We start from the raw sequence: 20,844 nt of genomic DNA, 5'->3' as shown, positions 1-20,844 counted from the left end.
TGGTCGACTTGTCATCAAATTCTCTAAATGGCTCTCTCTCATTAGAGATTGAAAATTTGAAGGTTTTGATAGTATTAGAGTTATAAAGAAATCAATTATCTGGTGATATCCCACAAACAATTGGTGACCCCAAAGATATAGTTAATCTCTCATTGGCGGACAATAGATTAGAAGGCTCAATTCTTGAATCTTTTAGTGAATTGATAAGTTTGGAATTCTTGGATCTTTCCAATAACAATTTATCCGGAAAGATTCCTAAGTCCTTAGAAGCACTTTCACAACTCAAATATCTAAATGTTTCTTTCAATAGATTGCAAGGAAAAATTCCTGTAGGAAGACCATTTGTACACTTCTGTGCCGCATCATTTATGTCAAATGATGGACTTTGTGGTGCTCCGTGATTGCAAGTTTCCCCATGTAAAGAAGGTGTTTCTCGACCCAAAAATACCGCAGCAGCATGTATACTAAAGTATGTATTACCAACAATTGGGTTAACCATGCTTGTAGTTGCTCTTGTATTAGTATGGACAAGACACCAAAAAAGGAATGCAAAACTTCTGGTGGAGACAAACTCATTACAACTAGCGACATGGAAAAGAATTTCCCAACAAGAACTTTTACAAGCAACAAAAAGGTTCAATGTAAGCAACTTACTTGGTAAAGGGAGCGTTGGATCAGTATACCAAGGGACCCTTTCAGATGGTATGATTGTTGCAATAAAAGTTTTCAACTTGGTAGCAGAAGGGGCATTCAAAAGTTTTAATACTGAGTGTGGGGTACTATGCAATATTCGTCATCGGAATCATGTTAAAATCATCAGAATGTGTAGTAACAATGGCTTCAAAGCTTTTGTATTGGAATACATACCTAATGGGAGCCTATAGAAGCGGTTCTATTCTCAAGACTGTTGTTTGAGTATATTACAAAGACTAAATATAATGATCGATGTCCCATCAGCACTAGAATACCTTCATTATGGTTATTCAACACCTATTGTTCATTGTGATTTGAAGCCCAACAATATCTTATTAGATAAAGCTATGGTCTCACATGTTGCTGATTTTTGAATTGTCAAACTTTTATGCAATGAGGATTCTATGATGTGAACCATGACCCTCGCTTCTATTGGGTATATGGAACCAAGTGATATTTTTAGCCTACAGCTAGAACTTGCGTGTTTAACTATAGCTTTTTGGTAGAATATTGATTTTAGCACTTTATATCTTTGGAATATATATAATTATGTTCTCATGATTAATTGTTATGTTACACGTAGAGTATGGATCGAGAGGAATTGTTTCAACAAGTGGCGAAGTGTATAGTTATGGTATTTTGCTGATGAAAACTTTTACAAGAAAGAAACCTACAGATGACATGTTTGGTGGAAAATGAGCTTGAAGCGTTGGGTAGAGGAATCTTTACCCCTTTTAGCAACTAACATTGTTGATGCCTATTTGTTGAGAACTGAAAGAGATTATGCTTTTATTGAGAGTTGTATGTCGTCCATAATGAGATTGGCGTTACAGTGTTGTGATAAGTTACATGAGTAGAGGATTAATGCAAAAAGGATTTTAATCACACTCAACAAGATCAAATTGAATTTTCTACAAGATACTGATGGAAGCTAATATGAGAACATCAAGTTTGTTTATAGCTCTTTCATGTTTGTACGTGCTTTTGAAATAAAATTATATTTTATTTTTAAGACTCCACTAAAGAGATTTGTTTATCGTCATTGATTTGTTTATAATGGGTAGAGTTAATGATTGTAGTGATCACTTATAATTAGCCGCCAATGGGTATTCTAAGTTAGTTTCAAAGTGTTGAGGGTAACAAAATCACTACTTTTGGTATCGGGACACAAATGATAGCAATTGTGGGACTCTAATATATATATATAAATACACATTGAACAAGAGGCATGCAGCTAACAAGCTTAATGTAGAAATAAACCATAAAGAAACTAACAACTTAATAATCTAATAAGAGGTGGGTCTTTCCCACTTGCAATAGGGACTGAGGGAGGGAGAGGAGGAGTAGTGGGAATGTGACCAAAAAAAGATTTGCTGTGTCAAAATTGATTTTGTAGCCAAGACTTGTAGTAGATAGCCAGCATTCCACTGGAGATGGGACTTGATGCCAAGCAGTGAAGTGCTCTGTAGAAATCTTATTGATATGTTGAGAGACTTAAATAACATCAAAGGAGAGAGCATCATGAAAGGCTTTATTTCAGTAATGCCACATAAGATCACACGACACAGCTGCAAATATTTGAAACCTGTGGTGATCAGTTATAGAGATCCCTAGAGATGTTGGGATGATAATCAGCTTGACCCATTCTACCATATTCAAGAAATTAAGAGGCATAGAATCCAAGGGCCAAAAGTAGGGTTGGCAAAATAAGTTACCGTGTCGGGTTCGGGTCGACCCGCCAAACTAAACCCGAATCAATTAGCTAAACAGGTTAGGTGGGTCAACCCATTTATGGCCCGAACCCGTTTAGCCTAAACTCAAACCCTATAACTTCATGTCGAATTCGCGGGTCGTATAAAAAATTGTCAACCCTAATTAAAAGGAGTTGCACCATACTACCCGGGCAAACGTGCAGCTGAAGAATAAATGCTGGGATTGTCACGGGGCACACTACAAAAAAAGTTGGAAGTGGCCATGCACAGTTAGCCACGTGTACGGACACTGTACACGTGGCTAACAGGTGGCCATGTGTCATTGGCGACATGTTCCACGCGTGTTAGATCCGGGTGTAGCTAAATGTACATTTGGCCACGTGTACAGTAATACACGTGTCAGACTGTCTGACATGTGTATTAATACACGTGTCAGACTGTCTGACACGTGTATTAATACACGTGTCAGATAGTCAACCGCGTGTACATGATACGTGGCCAGACTACCACGTGTATCATGATACACGTGGCCAGATTGCCACGAGTATTTTGTTCTGCTTTTTTTTTTTTTTTTTTTTTTTTTTTTTTTTTTTTTAAAAAAAAAAACAATTATTAATTATATTAAATCTATTTATTTAATTTAATTTCCAAATTAAATTAAATTTTTATTTTTATTCCTTTTCCAAATTTTAATTGTATATTTATTTTATTTAATTTTTAATTGTATATTTAATTTATTTAATTTCTAATTGTATATTTAATTTCTTTAATTTCTAATTCTATTTTTACTTCATTTAATTTGTAATTGTATTTTTATTTCATTTAATTTTTAATTGTATTATTTTTTAAATACCTAATTGTATTTTTATGTAGGCTAATTATTTTTGAAATTTCTTTTGTAATTTCTTTTTTTTTTTTTTTTTTCAGTAATTTTGTTTTTGCCGGCATAAAATATCGCGAAATGTATTTTACCCCAAAATAGAACAAAATGAAATTACACATATTAATAATTAATAACGTATTTGTTAACTACACATATCTTCACAAACCAAAAATAATTACATAAAATATCTACGACTCGGAAAGGTGTCTCTGAGGTACCGTCGCAGGAGTATACTGGCCACCCGGCGATTGCTGTGCAAGGGATGGTGTAATAGGCGATGGTGTCCCGACAGGGGAGTGCTGGCTCAGGCGTCGTCCAGAGGGCGACAACGGACCAATTGTTGTCGCATTACCTACAAATAATAAATACACTTACAATATATAATACTATACGCAAAGTATGACAATTAATGAAAAGAAATTTAAAATAATTAACTGACGATGTGCTACTTACGTTTACAGGTGAACCCTGCTGAGCACCTCTTGTGCCATGCGAGGCCATGAATGCCTCGAACCCTCGCATACGCTGCTCCAAGATGTCGTTTCTCTCTCGCTCGGCACGTAACTCCGCCCGCAAATCCGCCACCTCCCGGGCATGCTCAGCCAAAGCCTAGGACGTGCCACTTGATGGAGCCCCCTGTGAACGAGACCTGTATGTGAAACACGTCCCACGAACAGGGGTAACGTTCGGCCCAACCTGCCAAACCCTCCCTGCGTACTCAGGCCTCCCAATCGCCTGTTCGTACGCGTCGTTCGGTGCCCAACGCACCGTGTCTTGTGGGACGCTCTGCGTGGCAGCGGGATTAGTGGATAAATTCTACGCCATCCTCTCCTGTACGTCATCAATATAAAATACACATATATTAAGTAATGTCATATCACACACATAACTTAGAAATACACGCGTAAATTAGATCAGTAGCATACGCATAAGATCCGTGTGCGTTCGTTCAGGTAAGTGCTGTCCTTCCTTGTGTGCGTCTTCACGAACAACTCCGCGCAAGTGGGGGGCATGCTAGATGTACATGCCTGTCGCCATCTAGTTGAAATATATAACAAACCTAGAGGGAAAAAATAGTGACAATTAGCAACAATTGACAACAAATATTGTATTTACATATATTTATCCATACCTCCTCGTGATTAAATCTAACATAACTTTTAGATCCCGTACAATGGGGGAGGTCATTCTGCTCGTGCAAACGCTTCATTCGTTCAGAGGTCACCTACGCATTGGACATGATGGAAAAAATGTAAGCATTGACACAATTAAGTTAGTTTAAAAATTAAATTAAGTGTTATTAAAAAACACACCATTTTCTTTGTCATAAAATCAAATACCTACATACCCTTTTTCCCTCAGTTCACCAGTCGGTCAGTAGGAACACCACATCTTGTGCATCATACTTCTCCAAAAATCTGACAGGCACTCTCGCACGTATAATATCGGGTGTGTCACCGTCTCGAATTTCTAGCTTGGTTTTGAACCTCGACTTCCACAAGCGGTGCTTGCGGCCAATATCATTCCACGCTTCCTGTTGTGCCCTACGCTCATCTACTGATACAGGTAGATAGAACTCCTCCTCCACATTCAATGTAAGCATTAATTTCAAGAGTTTAAGAGAAACTTAATCTTCAATTTAATTTAAATAAATAAATAAATTAGATTCATAACCACACCATCAGCCCGTCCCACATAGCCTTCTTAATCTGCTTATCTACTTTTGCCGATTCGTCCCGCATATGTATGAAGGACCCGCTTCTGATAAGCATGCCCTCCGCCCGCCTAAAACGATTGCAAGCTCATCCTACAGGTTGTATCGCAGCATTGTACTGCAACACAATCTTCTTCCCCCTTGGGAGCACCCAATTTCTCTCCGGGTCCTTAATCACCTCATAATAAATGCTCCCGTCTGGGTTGTACCCTAATAAAAAAAATATACAATATTTAATTGTTTAAATATACAACACTAAAAAACACAATTATATTAATAAATTGTAAAATTCAATTTTTTTTTTCTTTCAAAGTTAATATTTATTTTCGGTAAAATAATATGAGTCTTAATGAAATTTAAATATGTACTTACCCATCAACCGAATTTGGTCAATCTCTATGTGTTGGGTCGCTGGGTCACCTACGACCTTCTCCGCAACCCCTCCCACTGGGGGAGGCTGCTCATCATCCTCTGAACCCATATCCTGGGGGCTATCGGGGACCAAATATTCGGGACCCAACATTGGAACGTCCCCCTCATGGGGAAGTTGGCTCCCCCCCAAATCTGGCATCTGGCTCTCACCAGAGAGTGGCACCTGGCTCTCCCCAAATAATGGCACCTAGCTCTCAACAGATAGAGGCACCTGGCTCTCTCCAGGCCCCGGGCTCTGACCCGCTGCTGATGCTGGCTTCTGTCTCAACCCCATCATCTGGCCCTGCATCGCCGCCTATGCTGGCGTCTGGCCCAACCCCATAGCCGGCATCTGCATCTCCCCAGTCTGTGACAGGAGAAACCTATCATCTTGTGTCTCACTATCGGGGTTACACGGCGGGGGTGCAGTATATGTATACGGAAAGTAACACGCATAACCATGTGGCCCCATCCCCTCTTGTAGCCACCATCGAGTCACATTACCTGGTGCCGTGAACCCTATCTGAGATAATGTGGGGGCCTCCGAATATGGAGAACTGAAACATCCAGCTGTGCTGGTCTGCCCGTGATCTGAGGTGGGCCCGGCCACCGTACCAGGTAATAACGATCTGTAAGCAGCATTTGGGTGGTGTGGCCACGCCGCAATATATAATGCTGTCGAATCTGTGGGCGTGGTCATGGGGGGCACGAGTGGGCGGGGTGCCCGATGTGCACAAGGAGGGGGTCTCTGGTCCTTCGATACCTGCGAACAAATGTTGACAAATCAATTAAAATTTTTATTTTATACTTTATTAATGAATATGCAAATTATACAATGAAATTTATGCAAATTAAAACAAGTGTAGTGAGTTCAAGCGAATCATACTCACAAAAAAATATATCAATCAAGGTATCACGGGAGCTTCAATCGGATCAATTTCGGGCCTATCGTACTCGAATTCATCATTCGTATTGGGTATGTCAGTAGTGGCTAGTACGAGCGGTACGCACTCATGATTGGTTGTACCTGCCTCATTACTCCCTTCCCCCTGACCAACGTCGTATACGTTGCGCGGTTTGGTCCTAACTGCACAAACCCAATTTGGGTTCCTTTCATCCTCGACGTAGAATACTTGATCTACTTGAGATGTAAGCACATACGGCTCGTCCTGAATCAGTTCTCCCCTATGGACGAGGTGATTGAAGTTGACAAACACTAAGCCATACTCGTCTATTTTGAACCCTATGTCCATCGTCGGGTCTGCCCAATTGCACTTAAACAGGACGTACGTAGTCCTGTCATAGTACTCGACCTTAACTATATCGGCTAACTGTCCGTAGTACGTTTCGCCGTTAATGGTTGGAACACATACGCCGCTGTTCTGTGTCCTCCTTCCCACATCATGAGCAAGCGTGCGGAACAGTTTTCTATTTACCACGTACCTGTTGTACTTGACTGCTGTCTCTTTCAGCCCTCTACAACGCATAACCAATTTGTGGCCCAATTTCTCCCTACGTTGATCGTCCAGGCCATCCACTTATATTATAGTTACATATATTAAAGACGACATTGGTTAATTACACCCAACATGCATACATTTTTTCAATTTCAAATTTACCACTATTTCCTTACATATGCATGGTACCATTCACAGAACTGCTCATGATTTTGTGCTTCAATAAGAGCCTCCGTGATGAGACCCTTAGTGCACGATCGCCTAAGCGCGTATTTGTGCATCCTACACGCAATGTATACATTTACGTAATAGTAGTTATTAATATTTTTAATAGAAATTCTATAAAATATATAAACACTACTTACATCCGCAAATTGTGAAACTCGTCAGAGTTGAACACAATATAACGATGAATCTGGTGCATTGTCAACCAGTTCAGGGTAACTCGCGTGCCCGCTCCCTTTGATCCATCAGGATTTCGCTGAGGTCTGTTTTGAAAGGTTGGTGCATTATTCAGATACCTAGAACAAAACGTTATCAGCTCCGTTGCTATGTACCCCTCTGCAATGCACCCCTCAGGAGCTGCTTTATTGCGCAAGTTAGACTTAAAACTCCCAAGACTCCTGGTGTACACACATGCACGACGATAAATTGACATCGTTTATTGAACCAATTAAAGAAACAAAATTTTGCTAACAGAATTTTACCTCTTTGCAGGGTACATCCACCAATATTGCACGGGTCTGCCGAGTCTATACTCGCGCACAAGATGCACGACCAAGTGGACCATGCTGGTAAAAAACCCTGGAGGAAATACCTGTTCCAGCTTGCACAACGTTATACAGACGTCACCCTGCAGTCGGTCCATCTCATCTTGTGCTAGCTTGGATGAGCATATGCCTCTAAAAAATGCAGAAATCTCCACAAGAGGTCTAACCACTTTTTCTGGCAACGACTGACGCAATGCAATTGGGAGAAGCTGTTGCATCAGTATGTGGCTATCATGGCTCTTCAACCTCGAAATTGTACGGTCCTTCAGCCGAACACACCATGAAATATTCGAGGCGTATCCATCCGGGACCGTCAAATTTCGAAGAACTTTTAAAAAATTTTCTTTGTCCTCCCTAGACATGGTGTGACAGGCGGCAGGCATATATGTCTTACCATTTGCGGCTATGAACGGATGCAACTTAGGTCTCAACCCCATTTCCTGCAAGTCCAGCCGAGCTACCAGGTTGTCATTTGTTTTCCCTTTGATATCCAAAATAATGACAAGTATATTATCCATGACATTTTTTTCTATGTGCATGATATCAAGATTGTGCTGAAGCAGATTGTCTTTCCCATACGGCAGTCTAAAAAAAATACTTTTCTTCTTCCACAGCACATCATCAGAGCTTGCTGCACTCCTCCGCTTCTTCCATTTCCTCTTCTTACCCGCATTCTCATTCCCAAACGCAACTCCGTCTAACTGTTGGATGATCTCGTCTCCGCTTGGCACATGCAGCATTGTTAAAAAATAATAATAATAATGAAAAAAAAATTAATTAATTAACCAATTTAATACTTATGGACCGAAATACCTGGTCCATAAAAAAAAAAAAAAAAAAAAAAAAAAAAAAAAAAAAAAAAAAAAAAAAAAACCCAAATTATACATATATGTACACAACTTTCAACAAGTCAGTAACATTGGAGCAAAAAAAAAATGGGAATAATAAAAAAATTATTACAACCTTAGTTAAACTTATTAGTTAGACAATTAGTTACTAACACGTGACACGTGATGTAATGAAGATAGTTAATTAGTTACTTTACTCTGTTTTTATACTCATGTAAAGATAGGATTCTTCGTATCATTTACATGGAATATTAATTGAAATCATTCGTTCTCCACATGCATTTCATCTTCTCTCTTTCTCTCTACTTTCTGATTATTGATTCTTGATTCTAGCTTGTACATTGCAATTCTGTTAGTCAAGGTCACGCTTGCGTTCAACATTTGTATCGTCCACTATCATTGAATTTGAGGCCCATCCTTTTGTTATCATTCTTTACGGGGATAACACGGCATTGAATTTGAGAAAGGTATCCACAAGACCCAATCCTATCTGTGTCACTCGGTGCTTGTGTGTGTGTGTGTTTACTTGAGGGCCCAAGGATAGGCCTTGATATTAAGTTGAATTCCAAATAAGCTTACTCGGCTCAAATTTGCAACACATGCATCCACAGTGCATGCATCAGTCCCCAAGATTAATGCTTGAACCGTGACGTTTCTGGAAGGACATTACTTCATTGGCAATTTTTCCACATGCATCGAATCAATTAGTTGAGGTCCAAGAATTGCAAGTGCCAAAAGATATTAATGGCATAGCAAGAAGTTGAGCAATGCAACTTGCTTGGTGTTGTCTTATTAGTGACTTTATTTGAGAATTAAATTTTGAAATTTTTTTTTGAAATGTATAGCATTTTCCGTTGATTAATTGTTTCAGTCAAGTCATGACAACCTTGTCAAAGTCGTTATTTTCACTTACACCAATTTTCTTAATGTCGACCATGAACGATTGGACATCAGCATTGACATTGACTTGGAATGTCTTCATCATGACTATGCTACTTTCTACAACTCTGTGCACGGCATCCTTAAGCCAGGTAAAGTCTTGCTAGATGATGAAAGTTAAGAAAGTTAGTTACTGACACGTGACACGTGATGTAATGAAGATAGTTAATTAGTTACTTTACACTGTTTTTATACTCATGTAAAGATAGGATTCTTCGCATCATTTACATAGAATATTAATTGAAATCATTCGTTCTCCACATGCATTTCATCTTCTCTCTTTCTCTCTACTTTCTGATTATTGATTCTTGATTCTAGCTTGTACATTGCAATTCTGTTAGTCAAGGTCACCCTTGCGTTCAACATTTGTATCGTCCACTATCATTGAATTTGAGGGCCATCTTTTTGTTATCATTCTTTACGGGGATAACACGGCATTGAATCTGAGAAAGGTATCCACAAGACCCAATCCTATCTGTGTCATTCGGTGTTTGTGTGTGTGTGTTTGCTTGAGGACCCAAGGATAGGCCTTGATATTAAGTTGAAATCCAAATTTGCACCACATCCACAGTGCATGCATCAGTCCCCAAGATTAATGCTTGAACCGTGACGTTTCTGGAAGGACATTACTTCATTGGCAATTTTTCCACATGCATCGATCCAATTAGTTGAGGTCCAAGAATTGCAAGTGCCAAAATATATTAATGGCATAGCAAGAATTTGAGCAATGCAACTTGCTTAAAGTTGTCTTATTAGTGACTTTAGGGAGCACCATAGAATTGATAGTTCCGTGGTTTCAAACTTTTTGGAGGGGCAGAATTAGGTAGGACTTTAAGGGACTAATGTCCCCTCAAAATTTTAAAATTATTTTAAAAAAATTTTATGCTTTTTATATAATCTCTCTTCCAAAATTAACAAATGTCTCTTCAAAATTTTAAAATTCTCTCTAAATTTTATACCCTTTTTCAGTTATGTCTCTCCCACACTTTAATGTCTAGTTCTGCGGCTTCCGCCCCTGGTTTTAGTGGTTAAAGTAATTCAATGATGATTATAAATGTATTTAGTTGGAAGAGAAGGAACAATATATACAAGAGGTGATTTTTTCAGCATTCTCATGGAAATATTTACGTGGTATAAACCGGAAACTGTTCGAGCAATTTTTTCTAGTGAAATGAACTTGAAGCATTAAGCATTGGATGAATGGAATAAAAAAAAGAGGGGGGAAAAAATAAAGCATTGCATGAATGACTAAATTAAATTACATGGAAATTACATGGCTCGATTAATCGTTGCTGTCAAGTTTTGGTTAAGAGAAATGTTAGACTTCTCAAATTTTTCTTTCAAAATTTTGTTCCAAAATGATGTGTCACAATTTCATGAGATTGTGACACATTTTTTTTTTTTTTTTTTAAATAATAGATTTTATGAGGTTATAATACATCATTTGATAATCAAATTTGGATTTTTTTTTTTTTTTTTAGATGCATAGCATTTTCCGTTGATTAATTGTTTCAGTCAAGTCATGACAACCTTGTCAAAGTCGTTATTCTCACTTATACCAAATTTCTTAATGTCGACCATGAACGATTGGACATCAGCATTGACATTGACTTGGAATGTCTTCATCATGACTATGCTACTTTCTACAACTCTGTGCACGGCGTCCTTAAGCCAGGTAAAGTCTTGCTAGATGATGAAAATATATATGGTTGTACATCTTCTTGTTCTTTCTCACAAATTCCAAGTACAACCATGTAAGTGACGGAATGTTGAGCATTTTCCATACTGAATAATTCCGAGTGATCAATACTGAAATTACCCAAGTCATAACTAATTGATGGCTTCTCCAAGTACACTTTGCAGACATGTCATATATGTTTGCTTCACTCTACAAGATTATTGATTGTGGTAATTTCTTGAGCATCCTCCTATTATAGAAAAGGACAAAATCGAAGGATCAATCGAATTTAACACGATTTAAGATTCGTTTGAACGTCCAATTGATCCTCATGCATTAGTTTGATCCATCGTGGTACGATTGAATGATCAATCAAACTTTATGAATTTTGTATTATCTTTGTGCACTAGTCTGATCGATCGTGATACCATTGAAGGGTCTATTGAACTCTTGGATTTTTTATCATCACGGTGCACTAGTCTGATCGATCATGATAAGATCGAAGGATCGACCAAACTCTTTGGATTGAAGAATCATCTCGATGCACCTAGTTCGATCAATCATGATACAAGTTAATGATCGATTGAACTCTTTGGATTACATAATTACCAATTTACCGCTCACACGAAATTTTAAATATTTTTTAAAAAGATATTAAGTATAAAAGACATTAGTACGACATTCAGTAGGCATAGGTGAAAAGATACATCTTATTATTTTGTTTTAAGAAGTTCTTGAAAATGCTTGAACAAAACCCTAAATCTTTTCTTTTATTTTCCGCTGCGTATTAGTTTAGCATATTAAATATGTTTATGCTAACCATTACTTCATTGGCAATTTTTCCACAACGATCCAACTAGTTGAGGTCCAAGAATTGCAAGTGCCAAAAGTTATTAATGGCATAGTCAAGTCCTGTAAATCTCCCCGAAATAATTCCTAGAGAGATCCATCACTATCATCAGGAAGACTTTCCTAGTCCCAATTTATTGCTACCGGGAGGATTCGATGTCAAATTAAGAATTCGACTAAATGTATTTAGCCAGAAGAAAAGGAACAATATATACAAGAGGTCATGTTTACCATGTTTTGCCGTAATCAATTATGCTCATGGAAATAAATGTATCAAGGATCACTCACAAGTTTCAAAGAAGAAATTGTCTGAAATTTTGTCGGCCAGGAAAGACTGGACATCAGCATTGACATGGACTTGGAAAGAAGTTGAGCAATGCAACTTGCTTGGTGTTGTCTTTTTAGTGACTTTAGGGAGCACCATAGAATTGATATATAGTTCCGTGGTTTCAAACTTTTTGGAGGGGCTGAATTAGGTAGGGCTTTAAGGGACTAATGTCCCCTCATTATTTTTAAATTATTTTAAAATTTTATGCTTTTTATATAATCTCTCTTCCAAAATTAACAAATGTCTCTTCAAAATTTTAAAATTCTCTCTAAATTTTATACCCTTTTTCAGTTATGTCTCTCCCACACTTTAATGTCTAGTTCCGCCCCTGGTTTTTAGTGGTTAAAGTAATTCAATCATGATTATAAATGTATTTAGTTGGAAGAGAAGGAACAATATATACAAGAGGTGATTTTTTCAGCATTCTCATGGAAATATTTACATGGTATAAACCGGCAACTGTTCGAGCAATTTTTTTCTTGTGAAATGAACTTGAAGCATTAAGCATCGGATGAATGGAATAGAAAAAAGAGGGGGAAAAAAAAAGCATTGCATGAATGACTAAATTAGATTATATGGAAATTACATGGCTCGATTAATCATTGCCGTTAAGTGTTAATTAAGAGAAATGCTAGACTTTTTTAATTTTTTTTTTAAAAAATTTTATTTTTAAATAATGTATCACAATTTCATAAGATTGTGACACATTTTTTAAAAATAATAAATTTAATGAGATTATGACATGAGAATCAAATTTTGAAATTTTTTTTTTGAGATGTGCATTTCCCGTCTATCAATCGTTGCTGTCAACTCATGACAACCTTGTCAAAGTCGTTATTCTCACTTACACCAATTTTCTTAATGTCGACCATGAATGATTGGACATCAGCATTGACATTGACTTGGAATGTCTTCATCATGACTATTCTACTTTCTACAACTCTGTGCACGGCGTCCTTAAGCCAGGTAAAGTCTTGCTAGACGAAGAAAATATGGTTGTACATGTTAGTGACTCGGGTTCTCAATTCTTTTTCCTTTCTCTTTTTTGATGGTGGGATTTTCTTTTATATATATGTATGTATAGTCTCACTTGAACTCGCACTAATCCCCTTTACCTCGACCAACATACAGTCCTCATGGAGAAAACTTGTTTCTTATTCCCCCTTTGTGTGTCACCTCTGATCATGTGGCAATTTTACATGGCAAGCTTAGTTATTGCAACTGTTCCCAACCTTACCATCGATCAATCTGCTCTTCTTGCCTTAAAAGCTCAAATTTCTTATGACCCTTACAATGTTTTGACAAACAACTGGTCCACCAACTTCTCTATTTGCAACTGGGTCGGTATCACTTGTGGTTCCAACCATCATCGAGTCATCGCATTAAACCTTTCTTACATGGATCTTGTAGGCACCATTCCTCCACATTTGGGAAACCTTTCATTTCTTTCTAGTCTAAACATTGAAAACAACAGTTTTCATGGCTCTATTCCAAACGAGTTGTCTCATCTCTACCGGTTGCAAATAATTGATCTTAGTCATAACCAACTTTCGGGCTCCATTCCATCCTCAATCTTCAACATATACAGCTTGAAACATATTTATCTCTATGACAACATGCTTTCTGGTCTGATGCCGTCCATTATTTCCAACATTTCATCATTGCAAGTCATTCACCTAGAAGCTAATAAGCTTTATGGTACTATTCCACACACTTTGTTCAAGTGCAAACAATTGCAATATTTATCATTAGCGAATAATGATTTAAGTGGAAGTGTACCTTTGGAAATTGGGGACTTAACCATGCTCAGAGATTTATACCTTTACAACAACGTCTTTGGAGGTATGATTAGTATTCTTTTAGTTTTTAGTCACTTGCAAGTTTGAGTATTTGTTTCCAAATGGTTACTGTTTTGTAGGTACTATTCCACCCACTTTGTTCAAGTGCAAACAACTGCAAATTTTATCTTTGTGGAATAATAAATTTACGGGAAGAGTACCTCAAGGAATTAAAAACTTAACCATGCTCATAGCGTTAGGCCTTTCTCACAACAACTTTGGAGGTATGTTTTGATTGATTTTATGGATGACATCATTGACTTTTTCTTGCCTCAAATTAGGGTTCCCTTCAATTAAAAGTACAAAATAATTTGTCCACAACTTATAAGGAAACAAACGGATTTAAGGAACTTTGGGGAAAAAAGAAAGAAAGAAAATTCTTGTGAATTGCAATCTATTGGTTATTGCTACTAGGTTCTTAATGACCCTCTTCCTAACTTCCGAGTGACAGATTGGTGATCGATCTGGTATGTCGGTCGAGCTTTTCTTAATGTGTCTGCTTGTAAACACGTACGAAGCAGTGTAGCAAAATCAAGATGATTCCAATAAAGATGTGGAAATAAAAGTCAACAAAGAAAATAAAAATCAACAAAAGACGGCTATGTTTTTTTATGTGTTTTAATTTTTTTTTTTCATAAAGTATCCTGATATGATATGAAGCCATGAAGGTAGAAATATTTGCATGATCAATATGAGTTGCAAAAATTATATACGTCGCCAAAAAAAGTTGTAAGTCACTCTCATCATACTGTATTTGATATTTGATTAGTTTAAGAGAAATTGTGATCTTAAGTCTGTATATGTACTTAAGGATTCACACGTATGAAAAACCAGAGAAATAAAATATACATTATGGCTCATTGAATACACAATATATTACTAGTTGCCATGCACAGGCCACCCCAGAGCAGGGGGTGGCCGTTGAGCCACCCTGGCCTATGAGGTGGATGCTCGGCTAGGCCCATGAGCTAGGTGTGGCTTGTGAGCCACGCCTAGCTTGCTCTAGGGTAGGCTTCGAGCCACCCCCATCCCCCAACCTTTTTTTTTTTTTTTTTTTTTTTTTTCTTTTATTTATTTTTTAAATAAGTTTTTAATTTTAAGGTTTTATATATTTATATATTTTACATTTTTTTTAATTAAGAGTGACACATGTCATCATTCTGTTGGTGCTAACGTAGTACACTAACGAAATCCGTCAAGTGTTTCAACGAAATTTGACTACAAAGACTGAATTGTTATTTTAGCCTACCCCGAGGACCTCTGAATTATTTTTTATACCGCAATGAACGATTTATAGTTTAAACCAACCACATGGACTGATTTTGTATTTATTGCTATTTATTAATTAGCTCTTAATTTGAAGTTTTTGTTAGTTTATTACACTTGTTCACTTGTATGCACGATTCATTTAAAGCATTTTTTTTTTGAATAGTAACGCATGGTTGTTCATATTGTGACAGGTGCAATACCAAGTGAAATTGGAAATCTACAAAGCATTAAGCTCTTTGATGTCAGTTTCAACAACTTTATTGGTCCAATTCCATTTGAGATATTTAACATCTCAACAGTACAAGTAATTTCAATGGTTTGCAATAACTTCTCAGGCCATCTTCCATCAAATGTAGGCCTCTTCCTTCCAAATCTCCAGCAACTTATTCTTTGGGAAAATCAACTAAGTGGAGCAATTCCTAGCTCTATCTCTAATGCTTCACAACTCACTCTGTTAGATTTGAGTGACAACTCATTTTCAGGCTTAATTCCTAAAGCACTTGGTAATTTAAGGTTCCTTACAGGGCTTGGCGTAGCAAACAATAATTTGACCATTGAATCTTCTACTCCAGAGTTCAACTTTTTCTCTTCTTTGTCAAATTTGACATATCTAAAACAGTTACAGTTGTCAGGTAATCTACTGAATAACATCCTTTCTGATTCCATTGGAAATCTCCCAACTTCTCTTGAAGAACTTTACATAGAACATTGCAATATTAAGGGCAACATTCCAAGAGATATAGGCAATTTAAGCAACTTGATGACTCTGTCTCTACAGTTTAATGAATTGACTGGACCTATTCCAACTACTGTGGGAAAATTGCACAAGCTTCAAGGATTGAGAGTTGATAATAATAGACTAGAAGGTCTCATCCCATTTGATCTTTGTCATTTAGAGAGCTTGTTTGAGTTGAATTTAGGTCATAATGAGCTTTCTGGACCTATTCCTACATGTGTAAATAATCTAACTTTTCTAAGATATCTTTATTTACACTTCAACGAATTAACATCTGAGATTCCCTTGAGTTTGTGGAGCCTCTCTTATATCTTAAAGGTCGACTTGTCATCAAATTCTCTAAATGGCTCTCTCTCATTAGAGATTAGAAATTTGAAGGTGTTGATGGAATTGCAGTTATCAAGAAATCAACTATCTGGTGATATCCCAACAACAATTGGTGACCTCAACGATTTAGTTAATCTTTCATTGGCGGACAATAGATTAGAAGGCTCAATTCCTGAATCTTTTAGTAAATTGATAAGTTTGGAATTCTTGGATCTTTCCATTAACAATTTATCTGGAGAGATTCCTAAGTCCTTAGAAGGACTTTCACAACTCAAGTATCTAAATGTCTCTTCAAATAGACTGGAAGGAAAAATTCCTGTAGGAGGACCATTTGTATACTTCTTTGCTGCATCATTTATGTCAAATGATGGACTTTGTGGTGCTCCTCGATTGCAAGTTCCCCCATGTAAAGAAGGTGCTTCTCGACCCAAAAATACCGCAGTAGCATCTATACTAAAGTATGTATTACCAACAATTGGGTTAACAATGCTTGTAGTTGCTTTTGTATTAGAATGGACAAGACGCCAAAAAAGGAATGCAAAACTTCTGGTGGAGACAAACTCACCACAACTAGCGACATGGAAAAGAATTTCCCAACAAGAACTTTTTCAAGCAACAAAAGGGTTCAATGCAAGCAACTTACTTGGTAAAGGGAGCTTTGGATTAGTATACCAAGGGACCCTTTCAGATGGTATGATTGTTGCAATAAAAGTTTTCAACTTGGTAGTAGAAGGGGCATTCAAAAGTTTTGAAACTGAGTGTGGGGTACTACGCAACATTCGTCATCGGAATCTTATTAAAATCATCAGCACGTGTAGTAACAATGACTTCAAAGCTTTTGTATTGGAATACATGCCTAATGGGAGCCTACAAAAGTGGTTGTATTCTCAAGACTGTTGTTTGAGTATCTTACAAAGACTAAATATAATGATTGATGTCGCATCAGCACTAGAATACCTTCATTATGGTTATTCAACACCTATTGTTCATTGTGATCTGAAGCCTAGCAATATCTTATTAGATGAAGATATGGTCTCACATGTTGCTGATTTTGGAATTGTCAAACTGTTAGGTGACAAAGATTCTATGATGCAAACCATGACTCTTGCTACTATTGGGTATATGGCACCAGGTGATATTTTTAGCCTACAACTAAAACTTGCATGTTTATCATTATACTCATTTATACACAAATAACTATAGTTTTTTGGTAGAATATTGATTTTAACACTTTATATCTTTGGAATATATAATTATGTTCTCATGATTAATTGTTATGTTACACGTAGAGTATGGATTGGAAGGAATTGTTTCAACAAGTGGCGATGTGTATAGTTATGGTATTTTGCTTATGGAAACTTTCACAAGAAAGAAACCTACTGATGACATGTTTGGTGGAGAAATGAGCTTGAAGCGTTGGGTAGAGGAATCTTTACCCTTTTCAGTAACTAACGTTGTTGATGCCTATTTGTTGAGAACTGAAAAAGATTATGCTTCTATGGAGAATTGTATGTCATCCATAATGAGATTGGCGTTGCAGTGTTGTGATGAGTTACATGAGCAGAGGATTAATGCAAAAAGGATTTTAATCACACTCAACAAGATCAAATTGAATTTTCTACAAGATATTGATGGAAGCTAATATGAGAACATCAAGTTTGTTTATAGCTCTTTCAAGTTTGTACGTGCTTTTGAAATAATATTATATTTCTAAGACTCCACTAAAGATATTTTTTTATAGTCATTGATTTGTTTATAACTAGTACAGTTAATGATTGTAGTTATCATCTATAGTTAGCAGCCAATGGGTATTCTACGTTAGTCTCAAAGTGTTGAAGGTAAAAAAATCACTATTTTTGGTATCGGGACACAAATGAAAGCAATTGTGGGATTGTAATTTTTTTTTTTTTAAAGTACATTGAACAAGAAACAAACAGCTAATAGGCTTAATGCAGAAATAAACCATAAAGCAACTTACATTAATAATGTAATAGGAGGTGGGTCTTTCCCACTTACAATAGAAACTGAGGGAGGGGGAGGAGTAGTGGGAATGCGGCCAGAAAAAGATTTGGTTGTGACCCAATGTGCCACTGAGTGGACACAAAGGTTTGCATTTCTATTGACTCTTCTAACACTCTAGGAGATGGAGATTGGAAGAGAGTCAATGATATCGTAAATAACAGATGAGATGCGCCAATCTGGAGGATTCTTGGGATGTTGCAAAGATAGAATAACCACTTGAGTGTTACCCTCAATGATAACTTTCTCAAGATTAAGAGAAGTAGCAAAAGAAATAGCTAGACACACAGCTAAGGCTTCGCCATAATTTGGCAAACAAGGAGAACTAATTTGGGAGATCATACTAATAATATGACCCTTGTGATTTCAACAAATCACTGCTTGTGTTGAAAAAGTATCCCGGGTTACTATGTCAAAATTGATTTTGTAACCAAGACTTGTAGGAGGTAGCCACCGTTCCACTGGAGTTGGCCGGGACTCGATTCCAAGCAATGAAGTGCTCCATAGAAATCTTGTTGATATGTTGAGAGACTTGAACAACATCAAAGGAGAGAGCATCATGAAAGGCTTTATTTCGGTAATGCCAAAGAAGATCACACGACACAGCTTCAAATATTTGTAACATGTGGTGATCAGTTATAAGGATCCCTAGAGATGTTGGGGAGATAAACAACTCAACCCATTCTACCATATATATTAGAGAAATTAAGAGCCGTAGAATCCAAGGGCCAAAAGGAGTTGCGCCATACTACCCGAGAAAATGTGCTGTTGGAGAATCTGGCTTTCACTCGAAGCCTTTGTCGACGCATGGGGGTCCTATCATGGCCTTAAACCTCATATCTTCAGTCTAGGTGCTTAGTTCTAGGATCATGTCTGGAACAACCATTCTCCCTTCGGTCATGCTTACAACCTCATACATGGTAGGCCTAAGTGACGGGCAAGGGTCTTATGTTCCACCTATTCATTGATATACTTATATGTAATGAACTATATTTTTATCTTACAACTAATTCATAATGTTATAATTAAGCAAAAAAAATAATAATTATTGGTAAAGCATCCTTGCAAGACTTATTGAGACGAGTAGGAAAATGCATACGCAAAATGGAAAAGTTTGCTAATTAAGTTCTTGTTTTCATTAGTTTTTGTCCAAGATGAATGTTATAAACCTATATATACCATTCATCTTGAGGGATAGATTCAGTTGTAAATAGGTGTTGAAGTTAAACTTATTAGTTAGACAGTTAGTTACCGACACGTGACACGTGATGTAATAAAGATAGTTAATTAGCTACTTTACTCTGTTTTTATACTTGTATAAAGATAGGATTCTTCGTATCATTTACACAAAATATTAATTGAAATCATTCGTTCTCCACATGCATTTCATCTTCTATCTTTCTCTCTACTTTCTGATTCTTGATTCTTGCACATTGCAATTCTGTTAGTCAAGGTCACGCTTGCGTTCAACATTTGTATTGTCCACTATCATTGAATTTGAGGCTCATCCTTTTGTTATCATTTTTTACGGGGATAACATGGCATTGAATCTGAGAAAGGTATCCACAAGACCCAATCCTATCTCTGCCACTTGTAGTGCCGGCTCTTCCCTTAGGCGAATTAGGCAGTCGCCTAAAGCCCCCAAGAAAGAAGGCCCCAAAAGTTACATTCCCCCCAGTAGAAAAAGGCCCCAAAAATTACACTTCTCAAGGCCCAATTATAGTCTGATGAGGAAAGGAGGGAAAAAAATTCATTATCTATTTTGTCCCCTATTTATCTCTTCTTTAATTAAGAGACTCTTAAACTTCCATAAAAAAATTCAAATGCAAAAAACACAACAATTAATACTAAAATAAACAGTCATTAATTATCTCTATTTTGGAAGATTCTCACTCCCACAAAAAATCAATAGTCAGAACACAAAGTTGGCCAATAAAAAGGCCCAAAAACCACAAATATGAACTTTTTTTTCTTGAAAGAAAAAAGACACAAATCCTACTTGAACAATCTCTCCAGCAAATTACCAAAACTACTCTTTGAAATGCTCTATGATTTCCTCGAGCAGCCATATGATAAGAAGCCCATGAATCCAAGATCGCCGTAGCCACCTCTCGCCTCATCTTTGCCCCTCCTACGGCAATCTCTCATGCCCAAGGTCAGATCTGCAATTTACTTTCGATTTCTTTTTTGATATTTAGAGGTCTTCTAGACCTTTCTTCCACAAGATTTTATGTTCTCATGAGAGCATGCTAGGCAGCATGCACAGCCACACCTTTTCCTTTTGTATTTTTTTTGTCATCCTTTTGATTATTGATGGGGAGCGCAATCAACGCATGGCTGTTGAATAGCCATGTTTTTCCTCTTTTTTCTTCT

At 37.1% G+C, this 20,844-nt stretch overlaps 1 protein-coding gene across 1 annotated transcript; it reads left to right on the top strand.

The window, feature by feature from the left end:
- Nucleotides 1-13,481: 13,481 nt before the first annotated feature.
- Nucleotides 13,482-18,094, top strand: LOC133876229 (probable LRR receptor-like serine/threonine-protein kinase At3g47570). The gene is made up of 4 exons (XM_062314515.1): nucleotides 13,482-14,124; nucleotides 14,201-14,344; nucleotides 15,581-17,584; nucleotides 17,742-18,094. Exons 1-4 carry the CDS (start codon nucleotides 13,482-13,484, stop codon nucleotides 18,092-18,094), a joined length of 3,144 nt encoding a protein of 1,047 aa, XP_062170499.1.
- Nucleotides 18,095-20,844: the final 2,750 nt, after the last annotated feature.

Source organism: Alnus glutinosa, chromosome 8 (genome assembly GCF_958979055.1).
Source record: "Alnus glutinosa chromosome 8, dhAlnGlut1.1, whole genome shotgun sequence".
Lineage (NCBI taxonomy): Eukaryota > Viridiplantae > Streptophyta > Magnoliopsida > Fagales > Betulaceae > Alnus > Alnus glutinosa.
The sequence above is the reverse complement of the archived record's forward strand: the minus strand, read 5'-3'. Positions and strand labels throughout refer to the sequence as shown.